General features: G+C 42.8%; 1 protein-coding gene and 1 non-coding gene across 3 annotated transcripts; both read right to left on the reverse strand.

The window, feature by feature from the left end:
* Positions 1–609: 609 nt before the first annotated feature.
* EIF3L (eukaryotic translation initiation factor 3 subunit L) lies at positions 610–21,793 on the reverse strand. Of its 2 annotated transcripts, XM_010983597.3 has the most exons (13): positions 21,638–21,793; positions 21,052–21,100; positions 19,956–20,166; positions 18,823–18,902; positions 16,230–16,291; positions 13,666–13,735; positions 13,396–13,469; positions 10,125–10,296; positions 8,392–8,546; positions 7,456–7,626; positions 5,971–6,468; positions 1,680–1,760; positions 610–831 (listed from the first exon to the last, which is right to left on the reverse strand). In XM_010983597.3, the coding sequence occupies exons 1-13, from the start codon at positions 21,668–21,670 to the stop codon at positions 793–795; spliced, it is 1,695 nt and encodes a 564-aa protein (XP_010981899.1). In that variant the 5' UTR covers positions 21,671–21,793; the 3' UTR covers positions 610–792. The 2 variants fall into 2 exon arrangements, with proteins under 2 accessions (XP_010981899.1, XP_031319102.1); XM_031463242.2 differs by lacking the exons at positions 18,823–18,902; positions 21,052–21,100; positions 21,638–21,793 and having other exon boundaries at positions 19,956–20,162.
* Positions 10,489–10,562, reverse strand: TRNAA-CGC (transfer RNA alanine (anticodon CGC)). Its single transcript has one exon. It is a non-coding gene; the product is annotated as a tRNA-Ala (tRNA).
* Positions 21,794–24,832: the final 3,039 nt, after the last annotated feature.

The following is a 24,832-nucleotide window of genomic DNA, read 5'->3' on the forward strand; positions in this document are numbered from 1 at the left end:
AAGGGGCGGATGGCAGAGTGAAAAACAGACATGACTAGGTTGTGACTGCCCGTGAAAGTTCCAGAGACAAGCAGTAGGCCCAAACTCAGAGGGTGGGAGAGTCTGCACACAAAGGAAACCGAAGTTTCCAGTGTGAAGGATCAGAAGATCTGGGCAGAAGACAGTAGTTTGGAGCCAACTCAGCTTTTCTGTAACTACATGACCTCGATTAAGTCACTTCACTGCCCAAGTCTGTTTCCTCATCAACGAAATGGGGACACTACTACTAAACTCATGCTGGAAAGTGCAGGCAAGGTACACGGATTCCTCTTAGCACAGCCCTGGCAGCAGCAGGTGTTCAGTAGTTCCTTCCTAAAACCCAGGGCTTCCACGAACATGCATGCAAATTACAGCAGGTCATTAATGCTCACAGGATTCTTGTGGATGCAAATGACACTGAATGTGAAAATATCCTGTATACTGCATAATGCTTCATGAATTCAGGGGTTAAATAATTCAATTTAAACACCAACAACTGATGCATCAGGAAAAAGTACCATGACACACAGGAAATTATGTACTGTTGCCCTTGTCCACAGATGTTCCCCAACAATAAGGAGAAGACAAATCTGACTCCAAAGATCCTTTATTGAGACCTATTTAAAACACTTCAGTCCTTGATTCAAATAAACTTCAACTCAGTTGACTGACTGGCCAATCACTGAGCTCGGTGAAGGCTTCATGGTGGCAAAAACACTCCCCAACTACAATCACATCAAGACACATTCCTGACTAATGCAAGAGTGAATGTACTCAGGGTCTTTGTCCCATCTTCTTCAGGGTTCGATTGAGCTGGAAGAGAAAGAAAAGTACAGTCAGATATGGGGGTTTCACCAAACCTTTTCCTATCGTATGCATGATGACCAGGTCAGACTCCCAAGCCACCCCTCCGATGTCAGGAGGGGAGTCTCTGATGCAGGCATGGGTGTCCGCTATGTCCGTGTAAATCCTCGGTGAGGTCCTCCACCTGACATTCTTATGGCCCCGCACAATTCATGCAGATTGTTCTTCTACCTGCCCTTCACACCCCCTATATTGCTCTGCCCATTTTATGGACAGGAAAGGGACTCAGGGTGGCTCGACCTGCCAGGACTGTATTATCATCCTGCAGGAGTCTGGCAGCATGGACGACAGCATAGCAGTGACCTCTGCTGGAGGACTCAAAAGCACCAGGACACAGTGGCTCTAGCTATGGCCACAGAAAGTGACCCATAAGACTTCTCCAAGGGCAACACGTAGAATGCACCAAGTTTGTCAAAACAGAACTTCATGGTCTCTGCCTGCAGAGACTGGCCAGACCTGTCTAAGTTGGAGAGTAACTGCCAAATGGGAGGGGATGGGTAAGAGCAGGCAGTGAATCCACCCATATTAGGAAATACCAGGGAAGGAGAGGAGCGCCTGCCACCCGCAGAGGGAGATCTTGGAAAGAGATGCTCCAGAGAAGGCTGACACAGCAGCTCCTACAGGCCCACCCCCACGCCCCAAACCCCAAGCAGCCAGCCAGTCTAGCTCAGAAACTTAAAGAGCCAATTTCAGGCTTTCTTGAAATTAGAAACGAGAGGAGAAAAAAATACCTTAAACTCCCCACCAGTTCCTAACCTCTGTCCCCAGCCTACACACCCCTCCCTCAGACCTCTTACCTCTTCAAATTTGTGAATCTGCCGGATGAAGAAATCCCCATAGCGCCTGGCGACCTTGGTGTCTGCGATGTGGATCATGTCCTATGGGAAAAGCAGTCAGAGAAGAGCAGCAGGACAGCCACTTACGGACTTTCAAGTAACAGTGATGCTGAGTGCTACACAAAGCCCCACCGTGCTTCTCAAAAGCAAGAGGGGGAAGACCCTCTGGAAGAGTGTTACCAATTAATAGCAACTCTTTCTAGAGGGCTGTATTTTTATTTTCTTCTTGTTAACTCATTTATTTTTATTTCCTAGTCTTTTTAATGAACATGAATCTTTTGGCAATAATAACATTTAAAACAGCATTTTATTCTCATACACTGTTTCTGAGTATACAATTGCAAAAAAATCAGTATAAGGTTGCAAATTAAGTCTACATTTTAGACTGGTTTTTAGTTCAAAATATTCTATTGAACACCATTTTACTTGTAAATTCCTACATAATCTAGGTTAAGACCCAAGAACTTTCTGAATCTCTTTAATAGACTTTTTTCAAGTCAAAGATGAAAAAAGAAAAGGCAAAAAAAAAAAAAAAACCAGAAAGCAGCATTTTGCCGAAGATAAACCTGAACCAGTATGAGAAACAATGATAAAAACAAAAACATACAATTAAAAACTTCTTCGTGTAGGGACTTGAAATCATATTATTAACTCAACCTGAATATAACTTCACAGTAAAATTTTACTTGTAATAACCAAGCTGCTAACTCTGGGGAGAAGTGTTTTATTAAAGGCCATCCAGACGGTTGGGACTAGTTCAGCCGGGTCACTTAGAGGCAGGGAGCACTGACACCGCCAAAGAACACCGCCAAAGAACGTGTAAATGTCAGGTATCGGGAACAAATCTGAAAAGGACTTTAGGTAGTTGATGTGATACTGCAGAGGACAGACGGTTTTGATTTTTAAAAACACAACTTAAAACAACATTGAAAAACTTCTACTACTGACGTGTTTCTACTTTTGGTGAGTCTGTTCATGGCAGGAATAGCCAAGTTCTGCCAAACACCAAGCCTTCCAAAAACCATAAACTCTAAAATGAGAGGATCTGGTTTAGCAAGATGAGCTTCCAGAACAAACTACCCAAACTGATCATGCAATTCCACAACTAGGTGCTCTACCCAAGAGAATCTGTTCACACAAAACTCGTACACAAAAACCCACAGCAGTGTTATCCATGACAGCCAAAATGTGAGAACAGCTCAATTATCCACCAACTAATGAACGGATACACAAAGTGTGGTGTATCTAAACAGTAGATTATTATTCGGCCATTAAAAAAAATAAAATACTGATACGTGCTACAATCTGGATGAAACTTGAAAAGCTGCTCAGTAAAAGAAGTCAAACATAAAAAGCCACATATTTTATGATTCTACTTTTAGAAAATGTCTAGAAAAGACAAACCCACAGAGAAAAGCAGATTACTGACTTGCTAGGAACTGGGGGGCAAGGGGGAATTGGGAATGCTGCTAATGGGCAGGGAGTTTCTCTCTGGGATGACAGAAATGTTGTGGAATTAAGACAGCAGAGATGGTTGCACAACATTGTGAATATACTAATAATCACGGAATTACAACCTTTAAAGTTGTGAACTTTGTTACGTGAATTTTATCTTTAAAAACTGTCAGCAAAAAGTAGTATGCTTAGACCAACACACTTTCTTTTTTTTTCTCAAGTCCCATCTTAGCTGTGCTAGAGCTCATTTTCTGCCTTTTATAAGGATAATTATCATGAGCATTAACATCCACAAAGGTGAGAGTAGCTCAAATGACTCATCAGTTTCCTGTACATGATTATTTTTTATCTGACAGCTTCAAAGTAAGCTTTGTATATTGGATTGATTGGTGGTTGTCATTAGAACATGGGGCTGAGAGTGAATTTTAAAAAGCAGTTGTTAGCAATGCACAAACACACACACAGGCACGGTACAGGTCTTGTGCAGTATTTGTCTCTTAGGGTTGTGTGTGTACACATGTGTTACAGACCAACACATTTTCTGAAAATAACCAAAAATGAAAGACATTTTTAAAAATTTCCCCATAGCATCAAAGAGCTGACAAGAGAATAAAAAAAACATTTAAGAGAAAACAAATCATTTTATGAGCAAATCACAGAAGCCCCTTCTGCACTGAGGGCATTTGCCAATCCTATTGAAAACTTGGGACAGTCTAACAGAAAATCCTCCTTGTCATGCTGAGATTCTAAAGAGCTGTATCCTCAGCCAAAGGTGGTCCAGAAGCTAACTGCCATCCCATTCTTGATACCAAGCAAAGCTTGCCGAGGGTGGGGGGAGAAGCATAAAAGAAGAAAGAGACCTCTCTCTGAGATATGAGTCTTCTGACAATCTACAGCCTGGGCTTCCCACCTAGCTGGTCTGGGGACCTCAGGCTGTGAGTTCAGTCTGTGGTGGCCCCAGCCTGATAATATCCCCAGGCACCTTGAAAAGGCAAAAGCAAATCCACTCTAGAGGAACAAATATTCATCCTAGGCTTCAAAGAATGTCAACTAATATATTTTCAAGGATAATGAACCACATGTGGTTAAAAAAAAAAATAGCCAAGCACATAAGGGAATACTGCACTATTAGTTCAAAAACAAAGAGAAAGCAAGAAACAGAACTAAAGAGATGAACAGGGGTAGAATGTTCAATCAAAAGAAAATTATCTGAACAGAATAGACAAAAAGATGAAAGAAGGGTTTAAGAGACATGGAGGACAGAGTGAGCTCTAACATATATTAGAGAAGCACTCCAAGTAACACATCTCCCTGGAGGCTGACCGCAAACAGGAAATATCTGACTCTATTCCCTCCCATTTTAGTATAAAAGCAGCCTGAATTCTACGTCGGGCAAGATGGTTCTTTGAGACACCAGTCCACCATCTTCTTGGTCTCCTGGCTTTCGGAATATAGTCATCATTTCTTGCCCGCCTCGCTCCCCAAAAAAGAAGAATTCCAGAAGGGGAATAGAGCACAAAGAATATCTAAGAGTTACTGGCTAAGAATATTGCAAAAGAGATGAAGGATACCGATCTACTGATTTTTATCAGTCCATATCAGGGTTCCAAACATGTCTGAATAGAACATTTTCTTCCCTTTTAAGTGTACGTACATGGGGCAAACAAGGGTGTGTGTGTGTGTTATTTCATGGAAAGAACGACTGTAGGTGTCCAGCACATTTTAAGTCTGAAAAAACTCACTTGAGAAAACAAAACAACTTAGTCCTTTAAAAAAAACCTCATTAGGACATTAAAACGTCCAACTTGAACTTAAAATCCAACAGTGAAAACTAACACTGCTCCTCAACCTGCCTCCCTTTCTGAGGGGGAGCCACTGTTATGCTGCTTGTGCAATCCTTCCAGAAATAACTCTTTGCATATACAAGCATATACAAATGTGTTGCTTTAAAAAAAAAAACAACAACTTGAATGGACTGTTGACAGCCACTCTATAAAACCATATGTGTACTGTTTCTAACAGATAAACACCACCCAAGTGTCCATCAGCAAAAGACTGGGAAGACCGCAGTCGATAACTGCAGTAGGTGCTGACTATCACAGAACACTAAGCATGGCTGAACGACTGCGACACGTGACGATGCTGGATGGTGATTCTCTTAAATATAATGTTGAGCAAAAGAAGCCAGACACGAAACAGTACGTACTGTGTAACTGCGTTATATGACGTTCAAAATCAGGCAGCACCAATCTAGGGTGGTTGAAGCCAGGATGATGGCTTCCCACTCACTAAAGTACTTCCAAGTCTACAAAGCACCCTCCCTCCTTCTTCTCCAACCTCCCCTCCACCACAGCCTCCTCCCGGGCCACTCCAGCCACACTGCAGCTGACTGGGCTTGCTCCTGCCTCAGGACCTCAGCTCCAACTGCTCCCTCTGCCTAGAATGCTCTTCCTCCAGACATCCGCTTGGCTAATTTCTTCACCTCCTTCAAGTCTCAGCTTCAATTTCACTTCCTCAACAAAGTCTATCCTGAGCACCTTACTTAATACTGCATCCTGTGCCTTCCACCACCGCCACCCGTACCCCACAGCACGCGGCAACTGCTAAGCTACTACAAGGTTTGCTTAATTATAACCTTATCACCTATCGTTTTTACACCAGAACACCAGCACGAGGGCAGAAATCTTTGTTCAATGATACGTCCCAAACGCCCGCAACAGTGGGTGCTTAATACATAATAACTGCTGAGTGGATGAACAGACAGTGCCCCAGGAACCTAGCTCAGGGGCAGCCATACCTTATCAATGTAGAAGTCAACTTCGGAGGCTGACTGAAATTCGCCATCTAGAGCGGAGATGCCACTGGTCCACACCAGGTTCTTCATTTTATGTTTGAAGACAAGAAGCTGGATTCTAAACTCCTGCTCCGTGAGGTCCAGAAAGCCGGCCAGCTTGGCCACAGGCATGGTGGTGTAGAGCTTGAGGAAGCTGCGGATGGTTGAGAGCTGGGCCTGCTGCTGCACCTCGTCAGAGAACACCTTCAGCTGCTGCAAGAAGGGCTCCTTGTGGTAATTGGGGTGCACATTGTCATAGTTGGGCACTACAGGTGACAGGAATTTGGGGCAGGAGTAGCTGAAAAGCTCCTCATAGACCTGCGGGTCACCTTTCTGCATGCGCAGCATCTTGTCCCCATACTTCTCCCGCAGCTGGAGGTGAATGCTCTCGTCGATACGCATGGGGTACATGGTGAGGGCAATGGCCAGCAGCGCGTGCATCTGCTCATTCTGCTTGTTAATCTGGGGGTAGGGGCAGAGATTGGTGCAGGGTCAAATGAAACGGACTGTGAGGTCCTCACTGCCAACGTGGCCCCCTCACCTTCCCAAGTACACTCTGCACAGACCTTCTGACTTCTCCCTTTGTCTATATTATACCCATCAGTTAACCTCCCCAATGTCTCTCCCATCCTCCCTCCAGCTCTACTGAACTCCTGGCCTATTCCAGGTCCTCCTTAGGATTCTTTACTGGTACCTGTCTCGGTCTCTCCAGTCCACCCACATCACTGGCAGGTCAATCCTCCCACACCAGTTATGATCAAGTCACCCAGAAACTTTTTTTTTTTAATTGAAGTACAGTCGATTTACAGTGTTGTGTTAGTCTCTGGTGTACAGCATAGTAATTCAGTTATATACACACATTATGTATTATTATATACACACATTATGTATTATACACACACACACAGCCCTGCCCAGAAGTCTCTGATGACAGTTCATGCCTACAGAGAAAAGAGTCAATACTTTAGCTAGGTACTGAAGGCGACATCATAATCCGACACTCCAATTTGGCTCCTCCCTTGCCTTCCAGCCCGAAGGGCTTATCGTGCTGCCACATGTCCACACTTCCAAGTCTCAACCTTTGCTCTGCTTAGAAACCTCCTCCCAACTCCATGCATATTTTGGATCCATCCTCCTCCAGGGCAAACTGCTTGAGGGCAGTACCCACATCTAACTGATTTTAAACACCCACAGCACAGTGAATACTTAACAAACTGTTACTGAATAAATAAATGGAGGCACTGTTGAATGATAAAAGTGAAACAAAAGATATTATCCTTATCATTAAGGTCAACTACCTGAAGTGACAGGTATAACAAAGCAAACTACTAGAGTAGGCTACCCATAACGCAATCATCCTATTGAAAAAGCATACAAAATAGCGAAACTTTGGAAGGCTTTTCCCAATACTGTTGGCATAGTTGTGTCAGCTGGCCAAGGCCTCCTTACCATCTCATATTTGTACGTGGTCCTCTGGAACATGCTCTTGGTTCTCTGGATGTAGAGGAGGATGTTGGCAAAGACCCGGATGGCATCCTGGTAGCGACGCATCATCAAATATGCAAAACCGACATAATAGTACGTGGTAACCTGGCACTCGGGCACACGAGAATACATGCTCTGTGGAAGGAGGCAGAAGCAGTGTCCATGAGTCTCAAGACCAATTTATCCCGGATCTGCAAGTCAGCGGGGCCTAGTGTCAGCTGAGGTGGAAGCGCTAAGAGCTCCCCGCAGACACCCTGAACTACCCAGAGGAAGCCCTGGCTCTGGAGGCAGAGGCTCTGTGTGCAGACTGGCCATTTACTGATTAAGTTCTGTGACCAGAGGACTCCATTTTCTTAGTTATAACAGAAAAGGGTGGGACCAGGTGACCCTAAAGTTTCTCACAGCTCTAAATCCCTCCACACCCCACTTATGTATTCTTTCTTGCTTTCTAATCCTTGCTTTTCCAAATAAGCCCTATAAAGGAAGGGACAGAAGAGAGAAGACCGAGAGACACACACATCAAACAAAAATATACCACTTTCCCGTGGCCAGGAAAAAACACCACTACCAATCATCCACACCATCTTAGAACTAAGCAAGTCTTTTGTTAACTCTTTAGTGAAACTTGAAGAGTAATAATCTGCCACTATCATTCTGGTTTGAAAACAGAATCAAAAGACTGATGAATATTTTAAGTGTTATTAAGCACCAAAGAGAAACCACCTCATCCAGGTTCAGATTTTCACTGCAGTGGTTTCCCCAATTCTTACATCAATTATCAACCGACATGCAGAGGAATTCTTTTTTCTCCCTGAAATCTGTCCTAATAGATCAGAATTTCTCTTAAAGCAGACAGACTTTCTGGCTCTGGGAAGAGGGCATGAGGAAACAGGGAATTACCTTCTTGTTCAGTTCGATATTCTCCAGCACCTTGATGGCCTGGTAGTAATCCCCCAACAGGGAGTGCAGACGCAGAAGCCCAACCAGGCTGAAGTACCCAAGCATCTTATAGAGGGAGTGCCGTCCATACTCCCCAGCCACACTCTCAGGATCACCTGCGAGAGACGCACAGACACTGTGAACATTTCAGCAGGGGCAGGTGAAGGCAGCCAAACCTAACCCTTGATTATCACTCAGTAAACTCTCCACTGCCAGTCTATAAAGCTTCCTGCAATAGGGAATCACTCTGCCTTTGAAGGAATACCAAGAAACAGGGCACCTAGCCTTATGTTAATCTTAAATTTACCAACTTAAGTCACATGAAAGGAGACAGCAGCCTCCTCCACACTACACCTGAGAATATGAGGGGATCCCCCCACCCCTTGTCAATAAGAGTTCCTGAGCAAGTCCTTTCTTTTCAGGAAGTCCATTAGATCACAGCTATCTTCCTAGTAACACTAAGGTACTATTTGCTTTCCTCACTGAGTTGACACTTGCACCCATGGTGCAACAACAATGCTGGGTAAAACTGCTGACAACTCAGCATCAATCAGGCAGTGGCACTAAACTGTATGGTCGGCCCTGTAGTCTTCACCACCACTCAGTTGTAGTAAAAGAACCAGCCTTTTTTTTTTTTTGAGAGAATGACTGACACACAAGCTATGAGCTATAAATATTTAGATCTGGGTATTTAGCATACATTATCTCAAAAATGAATGAAGTAAACCTGTTAAGACTTCAACAAAAACAACTGACAGTGTTTGCTACCAATGTAAACCTGAGCTTTTAAGCGAAAATTAGAATTTTATAAAACTTCTCTCCGCCACTATGAGCTGTTAACCAAATACTCATCTGATGAAGTTGATGATGAAAATTGAACAGATGTGGTTTTAAAAAATTGTATAATAAAATGTGTCAACATTTAGACAATCTTGCTAGCTCAATGAATCAGTATTTTACAAAATCATGCATGGCTAGAAGATTCATTCAAGCTGCAGTATAAACCAATAAACCAAAACAGAACAGAGTAAAAGTTCGCTGATAAGGCTTCAGATTCCACATGGCAACTAACCTGTATGAACCAAAGAACAGCCAAGCTACCTGAAAAGGCTGTTAAATTTCTCCTCCTTGTCCCATTAAATATCTGTGTGAGGCTAGATTTCCCTTGGATACTTTAACCAAAACAGCATATTGCAACAGACTGAATGCAGAAGCAGGAGACTCCAGACACAACATTGTAAAATGACTATAACTCAATAAAAAAATGTTTAAAAAAAAAAATCACATCAAAAAAAAAAAAAAAAAAAGCAGGAGACTCCAGCTCTCTATGAAGTCAGACATGAAAGATTTGCAAAAATGCCACTCTTCTCACCATAACAAAATTTTTACATAGATAAACTTTGTGATTCTTAATCTTGAAAGAGTGTAAAGCAGTCCTCACACAGAAAGTCTGAGTGGTGCTTATCTACAGAAAGGCCCTGGAGAGGCAGTAGAAGTGCTTACAAACGCAGGTCTCAGGAAGTGCTGGTTCAGCCTGGCAGACAACAGACTGCCAAGCCCAGTGCCCCCCACATCAGCACTCGGCTACGGTCCCCACCCAAACACTGAAGAGCAGCCCATGACCTGAGAGACGGCGGCTCCTCGGCACACCTGCGGCCTCTACTCTTTAGGAACCGACGGCAAGCGGCACTCACCCCCGCTCGTGTACACCTCCAGCTGCCGGTTGATGTTGGACTTGTCCACCAGCGAGTGAAGGACGTTGAGGACACTGTGAACATTCCAGATTTTGGGATTGGAACGAAGGAAGTCAATCTCCTCCTCCGACTTCTTGGCGGTCTTACAGCGGTACTGACTAAAGGACTGAAACTGTCGAGGAAGAAGGGAAAGATGCAGCAGTGGTGCCAACCCCAGAAGGACAGCCTGAGCGCACAATGCTGCGGCTGCTACTCCTGCTAAACCGTTCTGTAAACATTTGTTCTCTCAAAGCCATCTTTTTTTACCCCCGTGTTTGTTTTATGAGGGGGAGGTAATTAGGTTTATTTACTTATTTATATTTGGAGGAGGTACTGGGGATTGAACCCAGGACCTCGAGCATGCGAAGCACGCGCTCTACCACTTGAGCTATACCCTCCCCTAACAGCCATCTCTGATTAAGAATTTTGTTCATACTGACTATGTTCCTTATTCCACAGCTAACTAAAAATCTCCAAAATGAGAGGTAGTTTGTGGAATAAAAACATTCAATTTGGCATCCAACACAGCCTAAAGTTAGTTAATGTCTCTGGGCTTCACTATGTAGTCAACCTGGCCACCAGAATCAGGTGGCTTACAGCAGATCTATTCTTACGTGGCTTTGCTGTGCCAGGGTTGGGATCATGAATGACATGGTAGGGGTGGGGTAGGTATCTGCATGTGCGTGTCTTCCCTTCCAGAGCTGACCATCAATTCGCCAGTGTCAGGAGCCCACTCTAAGTCACCTATGTTCCAATCACAGAGCCTGGCCTAGTATAAAGCCCATACAGGGTATATATCACAGGTATCTGTTTGGGGCAGTGGTTCTACCCGGGACCAGCCCTGGGCTGGCTCATCCATCACCCAGAGACTAGCACAAGAGACCTACTTACTCAATCAGAATTAAAAGCTCCCTGGTTGATTCTGGTACACATGCAGGTTTGGAAACCAGTAGCTTAGAATCTAGGTCCTAAATAACGTAGAGTACTCATCAACTCTAAAATATCATCTTCCCCTAAAAGTGTAGGAGAAAATGTTTCCAAACTTACAATAAACAAAGAAAAGTATCCAGAATATAGGAGTTCTCGTAAGCCAAAAATAACAAGACCATCCAATAGAAAAATGGACAAAGAATACTGATGATCACTTCAAAGAAAAACAAGCATGGTAAACTAACAGGGAATACTCAGATCTCTCTAGTTACCAGAGAAATGTAAATTTAAATGATTACTCTTTCTTTTCCATCAAATGATAAAAATTAGACTGATAACATCCACTACAGAAAACCTGCTCTCAAACGCTGCTGGGAGTAGTGTAATTTGACACATACTTCTGGGAGGGTAGTATTACTATTTATTAAAATTCAAAGTTAATTTGAATTTTCATAAACTGTTCAATATCTATTGAGTGAATGAATATTCTATATCTATATCTAATGAATAGTTCATTGAAATGTTCTATATCTTGATTGTGGTGGTGTACACATTCATCACATCTCTTTAACTGTGTACTTAAAATCAGTACATTTTATTGCATGTAGACTATGACTCTGTAAACCTGATTTTTAAAAGTTTAAAAAGCCAATATCCTTCAGCCAACAATTCTAGTGATCCCCTAGAAATAGACTTCTGCATACACATACACCAGAAGAATGACACATTCATATCAGGTACACAGCACAAAAGAATAAGGCAGGTCACTATCTAGGTGACGCTTTTCTTTCCAGACAATAACTGATGCCTCTGCAAAGGCAAGGAAGGAAGACACTCACTTTATCTGCAGCTTAAAAAAGAAAAAAATTCAACAGTAATAACATATTCATGTGTTACTGTATCAATATAGATAAATGAAAGTGAGTGGTGGGGAAGAGTCACTCACCCCATGTGGTTTAGCTGGTGTTTTCTTTCTAAGGAGCTTAAAGTGCTCTTGCTGCTAACAAAGACTGGCTGGGAGGAATCACATCTGATCTGCACTGGCCAGTCTTTGTTAGCAGTGAGAGTACATAAACCCCTTAAGAGAACACCAGTTAAGCCCAGGGGATTATGATTATCTTAAGAGGGATGAAGAACCTTAGTACAAATGATCCTCTTTGACTTGCTGAGAGTCAACAGGACTGCCAACCTTCTAAAATTATGCCAAATCACAAGCCAAGGAGCCAGACAGGGCAAACAAGGCCCGTGTGGTTTGTGGCCTTCACTGCACAAAGGCACTGAAGTCTCATCTTGAGCAGGAGGCCTCTTTCTCAAAGAGCCCAAGGAATGTTCTCTCAGCTCACCAATCACAACTTATCAGCACTTTGTATTCACAAAGTCTCTGATCCATGGAGCTCAAATAACAGCTTTATCATTAAACATTTCTCCTGAAATTCCCAGTAAGAGCTATGCCATTCCCATAACACACTTGGAAAAGATATTTTTCCAAATTCAATTATTTTATCTTGTTTTTAGTCTATATTATTTTTCTAAAGAATAAAACTGGACTAAAGGAAGGTAGAGAAGAATGATGATTCTCACCACCAGAACTACCAGGCAACACGTACTGGGTAATTATGCTGGGACAGGCACTGCACCATGCACTTTACTCAGAGCGCCCCGGCAACCTTCCCAACAATCTGTGTTTTAGAGAAACCAAAGCAATGTGGCTAAATAACTTGCCCAAGGTCCAGAGCTAGTGAACAGCAAGACTGGAACTTTCACCCCCAGGCTACACAGTTGCTGGATGCTACGTCTGGCCTGGTTCCTGGTGGAGCACTCTGACAAAGGTAACACTTCCATTTTGATTAAAATGTTCTATATTATTTTGATTCAGTGTATACACAATCACCACCATCATAATCAAGATACAGAAACTTTCTCTTTTGTAGGCGAGGAAAGTGAGGCCCAGAGAGCTTAAACACGTCACTGCTACAGAGCCACCAGGAGGCAGCCGCCAGACTCATATCCACTTCTGCCTGAATCCAAAGCCTGTGTTCTTCCTGCCAGACCACCTCTCGAGGTCAGGTAAGAACCTGGTCAAAGTCAGGAGCTCAACTCTGACTTCTGAGTTTGTATCTGGAGCTCTTAGACCTTGATGACTCTTCAGAAGACCAAGACCTGGCAACCCACCACCATGCGGTATTTCACACCAGGATGGGACGGTTTTATACCATGTATCTTTTTCACAATACAAACAATGGTAACAGCTGCTCCTTGTTTGGACCAGTTATTTCAAATGAGGCCAAAGCTGGCCAGATACCTGGTAGATGAACTCATCGATGATGTCCCAGAGCCACTGGTTGGGTAGTTCAAGGGGAGCAGGACCATCAGCATCTGTGCAGGGGACCCCAGAAAAGTCAGACTCACAGCAATGACTATGCCCATACAGTAAGGCTGTAGAACGCATTTTGAAATTTCTCTTAAAAGGACTATGAATCACAGAACTTCCCCCGCTTCCCACCTGCACATTAAAATCCTGCTAAAGAGAGCTGAAGGCCAATACCAGGCCTCATCATAACCTCAGACTCACTAAGAATGTAGTTGAAGAGATTGCAGTAGTTGTAATAGGATTCAAACCTCTGCTCCAAGGAGGGTCCTCCCTGTAAAGAAAACAGAGACATCAGGACACAGACACTTAATCTAAATGTGCTCTACTCACAGCCTACCATTGACAACTGAAAACAAATACAGCTGACCCTCGAAAACACAGGAGTTAGGGGTGCCAACGCTCCAGAGTCAAAAATCTGTGTGTAACTTAATAGTCAGGCCTCCATATACTCAGGTCCTCCACGTCTATAGATTCAACCAACAGTAGATCCCACAGTACTATAAATATTTATTGAAAAAAAACCTAGGTGTAAGTGGACCCATGCAGTTTCAACCCACGTTGTTCAAGGGTCAACTGTACATGAAAATTGATGCCTGCTCCCTCCTTCTCTGTGTGTAAAGGGCACTCAAGTGACAAGGAAGACAGCTCCGTGCTATAGCAGTTCAAAGCGGCACTGAATACCTGACTACAATGGTCAGGTTTTATGTCAACAACCTTAACCGACCGCAGAGCGCATGTCGATTTGGCAAAGCAAAGTAGGGAGGGGAAGAAGTTTCAGGAAAAACAGGACTAACGTAAGTAAAGGAGTAAAATTGTGGTGTTTGAAGGCTGGGGAGTAAGACAGACAATACTACACTGGGCTACAATGGGCCAGAAAAGCAGAGGTTTTTCAGCACCAAAGAAGAATTAAGCAAATCCACCATCATGTTTTTGTAAATAAAAGCTTAACTGGAACACAGCCAGGCACACTCACTGTCCATGGCTGCTACAAAGCTGAAGAGATATGACAGACACTACAGCCCTCAAAACCTAAAATACTTACTGTTTGGCCCTGTACATAGAAGGCTGCTCACCCCTGATCTAGACTTCATGTTGCTGGCAACTGAGAACCACTGAAGGTTTCTGAGCTGGGGAACAACAAGAATGGTGTATTTGTGATGGAGTAGAAAGAAGACTTGTAGAAAGTAGAAAGAAGATAGACTGAAGACTGGAGTCTTAGCTCCACAGCTTACTAACTGTGGGGTCTGACAAGGTATTTAATATCTCTAAAACGAAAGATTATGAAGTTGAAGTACCTAACATAGTAAATACTCTTTTAATGAAAAACCTCCCTGACCCCGGGGGTCTAAGACCGGTCATGTATGTGAAACTGCCCCATCTGGTACCTAGCACAGAGGTCATGGGGTCAATGAGCTTCTGCTGAAATCTTCATCTACAGACCAGAGGGAAGATTAGAGGTGGCAAGACCATCCATACTATTGGTTCTGATGCCATGGTCTTCCCAAAGCCATGTTATACAAGGCTAGATTCTCAGCCCAACCCACAAAGTACGTGAGCCATGCCATCAATGGTAGAAGGGAACCTTTACTTTCTGTCAGATAAGGCAGTCAGAGAGCTAGCTCACTGGGATGCCAGAAAAACACGGCCACCCTGCATTACTTTGGGAACAGGAACTCCTCCACCTACCACCACTGATGGTGGCCTCTGTATCAAGGCAAGAGCTCTAGTCAGGTCAAGTGGTCCTTAGGGAGATGAGAAGTGACTGTGAAGCTGGGAACTCTCAAGATGGAAATACTGTAAGGAGGCTGTGGTGCCAGTTTCTTTCATTTACACACAAATGCTCCAACAATTAACCAGTCACCATCAGGGATGAGACAGTGGATCAGAGCAATGAACACGATGAAGTTGGTGCCCTGGTGGAGTTTACCCTCTATTGGGAGAAGCAAACAAAACCCAAACAAACAAGTCAGACAATGTCAGTGAGTAATATGTGTTCTGAAGTGCCACAGAGTATGGCTAAGAGCCCAGAGAAGGAGGGAAAGGTGCAGGAAATGAGACTGGCAAGGAAGTCAGGGGCCAGATGAAGCAGGACCATAACTAAGACTTGGGATTTTATTCTACATATGATGGGAAGTCATGGTCGGACTGTGAGGAAAGGGGTGACTTGATAAGACTACGTTTTAAAAGGATCATGCTGGTTACCAGGTTGAGAATAACCTTAAGTGGGCAAGAATGGAAACTGACAGCAGGTGAGCAGTTATGAAGTAACGCCGGCAAGAGATGATAATGCCTTGAACTGGAGTAGGTATCTGCATTTTTAAAAGACATAATGCTATATGTGCACTTTACAGATTACAGTATAGTGTAGCTTAACTTTTGTATGCACTGGGAAATCCAAAAACTCATGTGACTCGCTTTATTACAATCTGTGCTTTATTGCAGTGGTCTGGAACCAAACCTGTAATATCTCCAAGGTATGCCCGTAAGTAGTATAGATGGTATTTTAAGAGACTTATGGCACTCTAAAATTTAGAAACCAGGAAGAGAAGACATCAGCAAGTGCCCAACGTTGGAAGAGCAGAAGAAAGAAAACTGATGTCACAGTAAGACAGGCCTCGGTTCAAGGAGTTTTACCGTTTACTAATCGCATGAATTTGAGAAAAAGCAACCTCTTTGCACTTCAGTTTGCCTACTTCACAGTAGGCAACTGTGTTCTGTGGCAAAAATGGCACAGTTTAAAAACTGCAACAAATGTAGATACTCACACTGACTTTGGCATATATATGCCTGTAGTATAATTCTTTGTACAAAATCAGGAAGACAGCATCTGAAAGACATGGCAGAGGGGTGCTTCAGTAATCCACAAAACAGTTAGGGTCTTCTGGCAGTTTTAGCCCTTGGCGGGTTATAAAGGAGTAATCGTGATTTCAGAGACTAAATGACATCTAAACTCTTAACATTTAAATCCCAAGAATATATGCAACAAAAAACTTCGTTTCCCATTTTACTCTTTCAATCTCATCTTAATCTCACTCAGGTCCATTTCCCTTCACTATTTAGCTATTTTTGCCATCCAGTTGCTTAAATAAACCAGGACATAAATAGTAATGGCTCCCTGGAAGGTGATACGACACTATCAAAATTACAAGTAAATGGGTTTCTTTGACTTAGAGATCTTATTTTAAAGAAGATACAACCATTAAAAAGAAAGAAGAAAAAAAAAAGAAGCTCTTCAGGTGCCGATGCTGTGCAGAAGTTAGCATACAGGTCTGAGACTTATCCTTAGAAAGGCCTGCTAGTAAAGCTGGTCCTTGGCTGGCACCTGGGAACCTAGATTTCAGGAGGGTTCCCACCAACCTGGTAAGGGTGGACTGCAGTCCCTAAACAGTGCAAACAACATGGTTTACACTGAACACCTGCTTTCTTTCTGGGAGTCTAGAATTTCAGTTCATGCTAGGTAGAGTGTGTGCCTACATGACCAGCCCCTAATATAATCTCTGGACACTGAGTCTGTAATGAGTTTCTCTGGTAGCCAACTTTTCAAACATGTCGTCAAAATTCCTTGCTCAAGAAATGAACAGCATTCCATGTGACTCCATGAAAAAGGACTGTTAGAAACTGGAGCCTGGTTTCCTCTGGACTTCATCCTATGCACCTTTTCCCTTCGCTGATTTTGCTCTCTATCCTCTGGCTGTAAAGCCTCATAGCTGTGGGTATGACTGACTCTTATGAGTCCTCCCAGCAAATCATTAAAACTGGGGGTGGTCTCAGGAATCCTAGAGACACAGAATGCTCTCCAAAAATATAATAAATTTTAAAAGTGTAAAGGGGCATCTATTTAGTCTATGGAAAAAAGGGACAAGTTTTTCCCATTTGCTTATACATGCAGAGAGTACCACGGGAAGGATAACTGAGAAATGGTTAACACTAGACAGCTCCAGAGAGAAAAACTGAAAACTTGGGATGAAAATGGGATGGGGATTTTTATACCAAGTCTTTTACACTATGAGTCCTGTAAATCCTTACCTGTTTTAAAATATGTATTACGGGACTCCTGTTCTTAACATACACAGCATTACATTCTTTATAGGCAAAATTAAATAGAACGTAAGGTCTGAGCAACATGGAAACAAGTATTTCTTTAAGAGTTCTGAAAGTAATGATGATGATACTAATGTTAAGTGTTCAAAAAACCTTAGCTGTAACAAAAATGAAAGACTTGTACATTAAAAACTACAAAACATTATTGAGAGAAATTAAAGACCTAAATAGATGAAAAGACATCCCACATCCATGGATTAGAGGACTCAGTAATACTAAAATGGCAAAATTCTCCCCAGTTGATCTTCAGACCCAACGTAATCTCTATCAAAAATCCAAGCTGGCTTCTTTGCAGAAATTAACAACCTGGTCTTAAAATTCATTTGGAAATTCAAAAGCCTCAGAAGACCCACAAAAATTCTGAAAAAGAACAACAAAGCTGGAAGACTTATACTTCCCAACTTCAAAACTTACTCCAAAGCCACAATTGAGACAGTGCAGTTGAAGGGGGAGTGGGGTGGGAAGGGACAGACCGGGAGTTAGAAATTTGTAGATACTGACAGGCATATGTAGAATAGATAAACAAGATTATACTGTATAGCACAGGGAAATATATACAAGATTTTGTGGTAGCTCACAGCGAAAAAGAATGCAACAATAAATATATGTATGCTCATGTATAACTGAAAAATTGTGCTCTACACTGGAAATTGACACAACATTGTAAACTGACTGTAACTCAATTAAAAAAAAGTGAAAAAAAAAAAAAAAGACAGTGCAGTTGGTACAAGCATAAGGATAGACATGTATCAATGAAGTCAAACTGAGAGTCCAGAAATAAACCTTTCATTTACACGATAACCAATTTCAACAAGGGTGTCAAGACAACTCAAAGGAAAAAGAAGAGTTTTTCTGAAAACTGGTACTGGGACAGCTGGATATCCACATGCAAAAGAATGAAGTTGAATCTTCCTACTTCACACCATATATAAAAGACACCATCAGAAAGTGAAATGTGAGAGAAGGCCAGAGAGCCCATTTTGGAGCAACTATAATGACCCCAAAAATTACAGAGCAAAAAGGAAACAAGTCAAGAGAAAAATCTCAATTTTAGCTTTCAGCATGTGTGAAAGATCTCTGTCCCCTCTTCATTTATTCAGCTTTCACTCAACAAGTTAGTTACTAAAAGTCTACCACGTAGCAAACCCTGGGGAAATAAAATGTTGATCAAAACAGACACAGATCGTTCAAAGCTTTCTAATGAACCCCCGTCACAGGATCCCACCCAGCACACAGGACACAAGAGCTCACACCTACCGTTGCCAACCTGTGGAGCAATGGTTTCAGCTTCAGGCCAAGGTGTATTCTTGAAGAATCTTTCAGTCAACTTGGTCCAGCTGAAAACCAAGCAGAAATGTTCTAGAATTCCAAAATAGAAACAACGTGAGAAGAGGCAACCCTCACATTTTACAGATGAGGACTAAAGCTCAGAAAGGGGAAGAAGTCACAGAAACAGAGCGAGGGCCAGAGTTTCCAAATCTATAACTTTCCTGAACCAATTCTATACCTCAGATAATCTTTCTTAATATAGTGAAACATTTCTTATACATCAGTCAGGCACCCACCAAGCTCTTCAGGATCATCTCCTGCCTCTGTATCATGAACTCTTGTCATATTTCACTGCTTACTGTTCCCTGATTTGAGAACCACTTTTCTGATACCCACAACCCCTGCCCTTAGCTTTCCACTTCCTGGAGCACAGTGCCTCCTCCCCTTCTTCAAACATGGAAACTAATCAGTCTGTTGCAGCCTGATGCCCTAACAGCCCTAGAGCATCCAACTCAAACACTGCTGCCCAAGATGCTTCACAACCATATTTCCTTGAAGGCTTTCCTATTCCCAACCCTGACTGACCCGGCTCACTTCTAATGGCCATTACACAAGGGCAGTCCCCTCAAAACTGGAAGCAACCACTTAAAGCTCGGCTCATCCTGATATGCACCGAGAAGTTGTACAGCAGTTTAGAAATTAGGCTCTGGTGCAGACTGTGTAGGTTCAAAACTCAGCACATCCACTTAGCTAGCTATATGACTTAAGTGTTGTGTGTCCTCATCGACAAAATGAGGAAAACAACAGAACCTGCTTCATGGGGTTACTGTGAAGGGTAAATGAGTAAATACGGGAAAAGTGCTCAGAACATTGCCTGTTCTATACTGATCATACATATAATTGCTATTATAATTATTGACAGTGATGTTATTATTCCAGGCTTTATACAAGTTCTGGGGATAGAGTCCAACAAAATAACATATTCCTAGCTCCCAAAGAATCACAGAAACCTCTTGGACATTCTCTTTACAGAGAAGTGATTAAACATCACCCCTTTTTAGGGACTGCATTACTAAGCCAGTCCCACCTAGTAGGAGGTCATTTTAGCTAGTGGCCCATACCTGTTCTCATAGATGTCTTGGATCTCATATACCTTCTGGTCAATGACATCACTGGAGACACGACTGGCCTGTAGCTCATACACCTTCTGGTCAATCAAATCTGAGACAGTTTTGTGGAAATACTGGATGAAGTTTTTGATCACTTCAGGGATCACCTGATAGGTCTGCTGCTCATACTGACGTTCATAGGCCAGATCCTGCTTTGGGTCTCCTAGAGATTGGATATAATAAATGTTTCAAATCCACATATATGATATGACAAAAGGGCAAAACCATCCCCTAAAGTCTATAAAATTGGATATAATTCCCTTTTCAACACTCAGAAATATAAATCCTCTCCATGTCACCCCCAACCCCCACTGGCCTGTTTCTTCAGAACATTTTCCACTACTTAAAGTTATTTATTTACTTATTGTTTCCCCCACTAGAACCTAAAGTCTGTAAGAGAAAGAACCTTGTGTGTCTTGTACCCAGGTATACCCTCAGGACCTAGAACAATTGTGTATGCTGGGCAGGGGGGGTGGGAAGGAGAAGCAAGTAACAGGCACTTAATATTTTTTGATTGAATGAATGAGTGCCATTTTTCATCTGTATGACTTGGTGCAAGTCACTGAACTCTGTGCTCAGTTTTCTCATCTGTAAGACGGAGACAACATTAGCTTATGTACTTTACAGAACTGCTGTAAAGACTAAATGAAATATTTCACACAAAGTACCCAGCACAACTCATGGCACTAAGTCAAATCAAATCACCATAACAATTCAGGAAACCTCAAAAACAGTCCAAAAAAGATTTCATTTGGACTTGGTTTGAATCGCTTTAACTTTTCACAAGATTTTCTTTTTCAGTTAATAGTTTAAACAAAGAAACTGCAGCCAGGACAGTTATCCTTCCCTTTTGAGACTTTGAGATGGACCACGAAAAAGGCCTCGGTTAATAGGCTCTACATCACTCTCCTGTTGAGAGCTAGTAACTAACTCCAAACCTGGACCATCAAGACATAGTTTTAAATAGGTGCCCGTCAGAGCTGTTATGAGACATTCAAGGTGCCGATTCCTAGAAGTACCCAGCTAGCCGACAAACCTGTATACTCACCTGTGTGCATATCATAGTCGCCCGGGTAAGCATAGGGATCATAAGCAGCCTATTAACGGAAGAGACAAAGACAATAGTCACCAATTCGTGAATCTAAAATGCTCGTCCTAGGTTCTAAGGATACAAAGGTGGATAAGGCACAGTCCCTGCCTTTGAGGAACTCACGACTGTGAGAAATGAGAACAGACAACGACATTATGGTGTTACGGGTGCAGCTAACTAGAACAACGCACAAAAGGCTGGAGGAATCAGTGGGGTTTGACAAGACTGCTCGCCCAGACCATAACAAGTAAGAATTTAATTACAGAAACACAGAATCCTACAACCAGCCTCCGTCCCGGAGCTTGGAAAAGGAGAGGACAAGGGGACTAGACACGAGGTGGGCGGGCCAAGACTGGGCTGATGAAGAGCCGGGAGCTGTGGGTGGCAGCAGCATGGGGACCGCGCAGGCAGGAAGGCCGGCTGAGGCTGGCTGCGGCCCGCGGAGACTCCCAGAGAGGCCCGAACACTGTCTCCCCGCGGAGCCCAGCATCCAAAGAGCCCGGCCCCGGTCGCGGAGCCCAGCACATGCTTAGGGCCAGGTTACCTCAGACTCGTAATCATCAGCGGGATAAGACATGGCTGCGGCGTTCGGAAACCAGGCCGGAGAGGGCGGAAAAAGCGGGCCTCACAGCTTCTTGAGGCCGGAAGTCCAGCCCCTCTCGAGCCCGCCGGGAAACCGGAAGCTCTTCTGGGGCCGCCGGCAATCTGAGACAGCCATGTTGGGAAGGGCGAAAGCGACAGACGGCAACGTTACTCTTCTTTCTTCAAATAGAGGCCCCACAAAAGAAGGTGACTCTATAGCACTTGCAAAAACTGTGAAATAAGGACATGAAATGTTTCGGCGTAATAAAGGATGGGCAAAGTAAGACAAAAATAGAATACCACACAGAAGATGGCTGACAGCGTCCTCGGGCCGACCACTCGCGTGAAGGGAAATTCGGATACTGGGGGCCTGATCATGGATTGAGGTGTAAGCGGTTTGCCTGCAGCGAATAACGTCTTCAAACGTTCCGGCCTCAAAAGACTAAACTTACTGGGTGTAAAAAGTTGAGATTTGGTCCAATGCAGTAAGAGGTCTTTGAGAAAAGGCGCCCCTTAATTTTGGCTGTAAAGTTTGGAGCAGGCAAAGATGAAGCCAGCTGTGGTGTGAGGAAGTAGTGGTGGGACCCACCCACACTTACACAGAGCTGTCATGCTGTGGGTGGTGTTTGGAATCAGGCAGTACCGTGGATTCGACTCCTGGGGAAGCCTTAAAATTAGGGATGGGGTTATAAAACAGACCAACCTAAACCGGTATGTCTGTCAAGGGCCTTAGTTTAAACATTTACAATGGCAACGCCTCGCTCTGGCTCCTTGTGCCGCGTTTTTGCTTTACGTTTTAGGGCGCCTGGAGTCCCCGGGACTCTCGGCTCAAGGAGGGTACCTGGCGACGTGCTCAGATGGTCATATATTTTTGTAAAATGTGCAGAAGTAATATTTTGTATTGCAATCGCTTAGAACCTATCTCTACTCTGATTTCTCCTCTGTCAGACTTCCCCGTATGTCTAGTGGCCTTTGGGATTCAGTTAAAGAAAATCCAGTTGGCAACATTTGAGTTTTGTAGGATATGTTTATGTGATACTCTTCCGTGTGTAGGATATACCTACCACCTGCTGTGATCAATGAGTGTCCTCAATGAAAAGAGTATTTAAGGTTAATCAGAGCACTAGATAGCTTGAAATTACCTGAAATCTTACAGTTAATATATGACAAAAATTTGACACAGGTTTACAAATCAACCCTCAACCTTGACAACTCTCAAAATGTTAATGACATTACCAAAAAAGAATTGCGAAGTCGGAGGTTTTCTTCATCATCAATAATTTAAAATTTTTTTGAACAGGCTAGAGGAAAGACTTAAATTACTTTCCATTCCCATTATGAAAAATGACACAAAATTGTTGTTATATAAAGAGGCAATCAAAGCTTATCCAGCCTTAAAAAGAAAAAATATTATGGAGGTGTTCAAGAAAATTAAATTCATTTCTTTCTGGATTTTGTGATGTTTATGTTGTCATCTTTTTTAAAATACAAATTGCAGTTTGTAATTGCAAGATTTCTCCCACAATTTATGTTGTGATTTCTTGTTCTAGATAAATATTCTCCTTCCTTCGTAGTTTGGTTTTGTAATTTTCTGTTCTTTATTCTTCACGTAAGCTTCACTCACCAGAAATGTGGATCCCTTGTTTGTAACCATCTAACATATTTATTTATTTAGGACTTTCCATCTCTTCCAGAATGTATACTCTACATAGCATTACATAGAGAATAGTAAGTGTTGTGGGAGGACCTTCCTCACTGGCTACTCTTTATTGCGTTCCTTTGTTGATTCCTCCTCATCTCTCCCATCACTAAATAGTGGACTGGCCTTCCTCCCTGGGCTTGGTCCTTGGGTCTCTTCTCTGTTTACCTTCCCTCCCTGCGTGGCTTATCCAGTCCAGTAGATTTAAGTACCCTCCATATGCTGTTGTCTTCCCACACTTTAATCTCCATCCCACACCCCACCCCTGAGGTGGACTCATAGCCCATGTAAGTACCTGGATGTCTAAAAGTCACCTCAAACTTAACACTTACAAACCAAGCTTCTGATTTTCTGCTTCAACCTCATTCCTCTCCCTTTCTCCCCATCTTAGTTAAAGGCAACTTCATTCTTTCTGCCCAAAGCCTCAGAACCACACTTGACTTACGTCTTTCTCACACCACACAGTAAATGCATCTCCATTTGGTTGGCTCTACCTTCAAAATATTCCCAGACTCAGTTCTCACCATCTGGCCTCTATGATGCTAGTCCTGGCCACTATCATTTCATTTGTATTGTAGTAGCTTCCTCACAGTCCCTGCTTCCAAGTTTCCCTATTTGTAGAATTGTGTTTGAATGGAAACTTAGGACCTTGCTTGGCAGCACATTAAGTCTGCTTAGAGATACAACTTCGACTTGAAAGCAGATGGACCCACATTATAGACTATGACATGTCTGATCACAGGGTGATTTTGCAAGGCTCCCTTGTTAATGGAAAAGCAGTACTTCAAAGGGAAAGAAACTGGGCAGAACAAAGCTCCTGGAATAATTTTACTTGGGAGAGTTGCTGAGAGGATTTAGCAGCTGAAAAGCTACACTATTTCTCTTGATCTTCTTTTGCTTGCGATTTGAGGCAGTAAATTCTGACTCAGAGAAGCCCTAAGTTACATTTGATAGTTTTCCTGTGTTCTTCAGCTGTTATTTATTTCAAGCACCTCACCTTCCCAAGAATCTTGAGTCTGTGGTTCACTTACTGTCCTGCTTGTTTCACTCTCCTAAGATGATCTCAGAAGCCCCTGCCCACCACCCTTTGCTGCAGTAGTACATAGGCCTTGAGAGACCAGTAGCTGAGTCTTTACAAATCAGAACTGGAAGTGTCTTTAGGGATCATCTGGTATAGCAGTCTGCTAGACAGAAAAAAACATTGCAGTGGCAGGCTGTTTCCTGAATATATGTTGAACTGTAGCCTTCTTTCACCATGAACATTGAAGACTATTGTTCTTGCCTACAAATAAATATTCACTTACTTTTCTGAAAACACAAGGCCCTCTCTCTGCAGTCTAAAAGATCAATTCTCAAATTGCTAAAATTGTAATTGCCATGCTACATATCTTGATTGGGGTGGTGGTCACCTGAGTGTATATATTTGTCAAAAATCATTGGCCTTGTTCACCTAAAATG

This window comes from Camelus dromedarius, chromosome 11 (assembly GCF_036321535.1).
Source record: "Camelus dromedarius isolate mCamDro1 chromosome 11, mCamDro1.pat, whole genome shotgun sequence".
Taxonomy (NCBI): Eukaryota; Metazoa; Chordata; class Mammalia; order Artiodactyla; family Camelidae; genus Camelus; species Camelus dromedarius.

What these genes read in the sequence shown, in the direction of transcription:
- EIF3L (XM_010983597.3), bottom strand. Translation starts at nt 21,670, where the DNA reads ATGTCTTATCCCGCTGATGATTACGAGTCTGAG. An exon ending in TCGATGAGTTCATCTACCAG is followed by an intron (nt 10,297 to 13,395) that starts GTATCTGGCCAG and finishes CTTCCTCGACAG; the next exon opens with TTTCAGTCCTTTAGTCAGTA. An exon ending in ATATCGAACTGAACAAGAAG is followed by an intron (nt 7,627 to 8,391) that starts GTAATTCCCTGT and finishes CTCCTTCCACAG; the next exon opens with AGCATGTATTCTCGTGTGCC.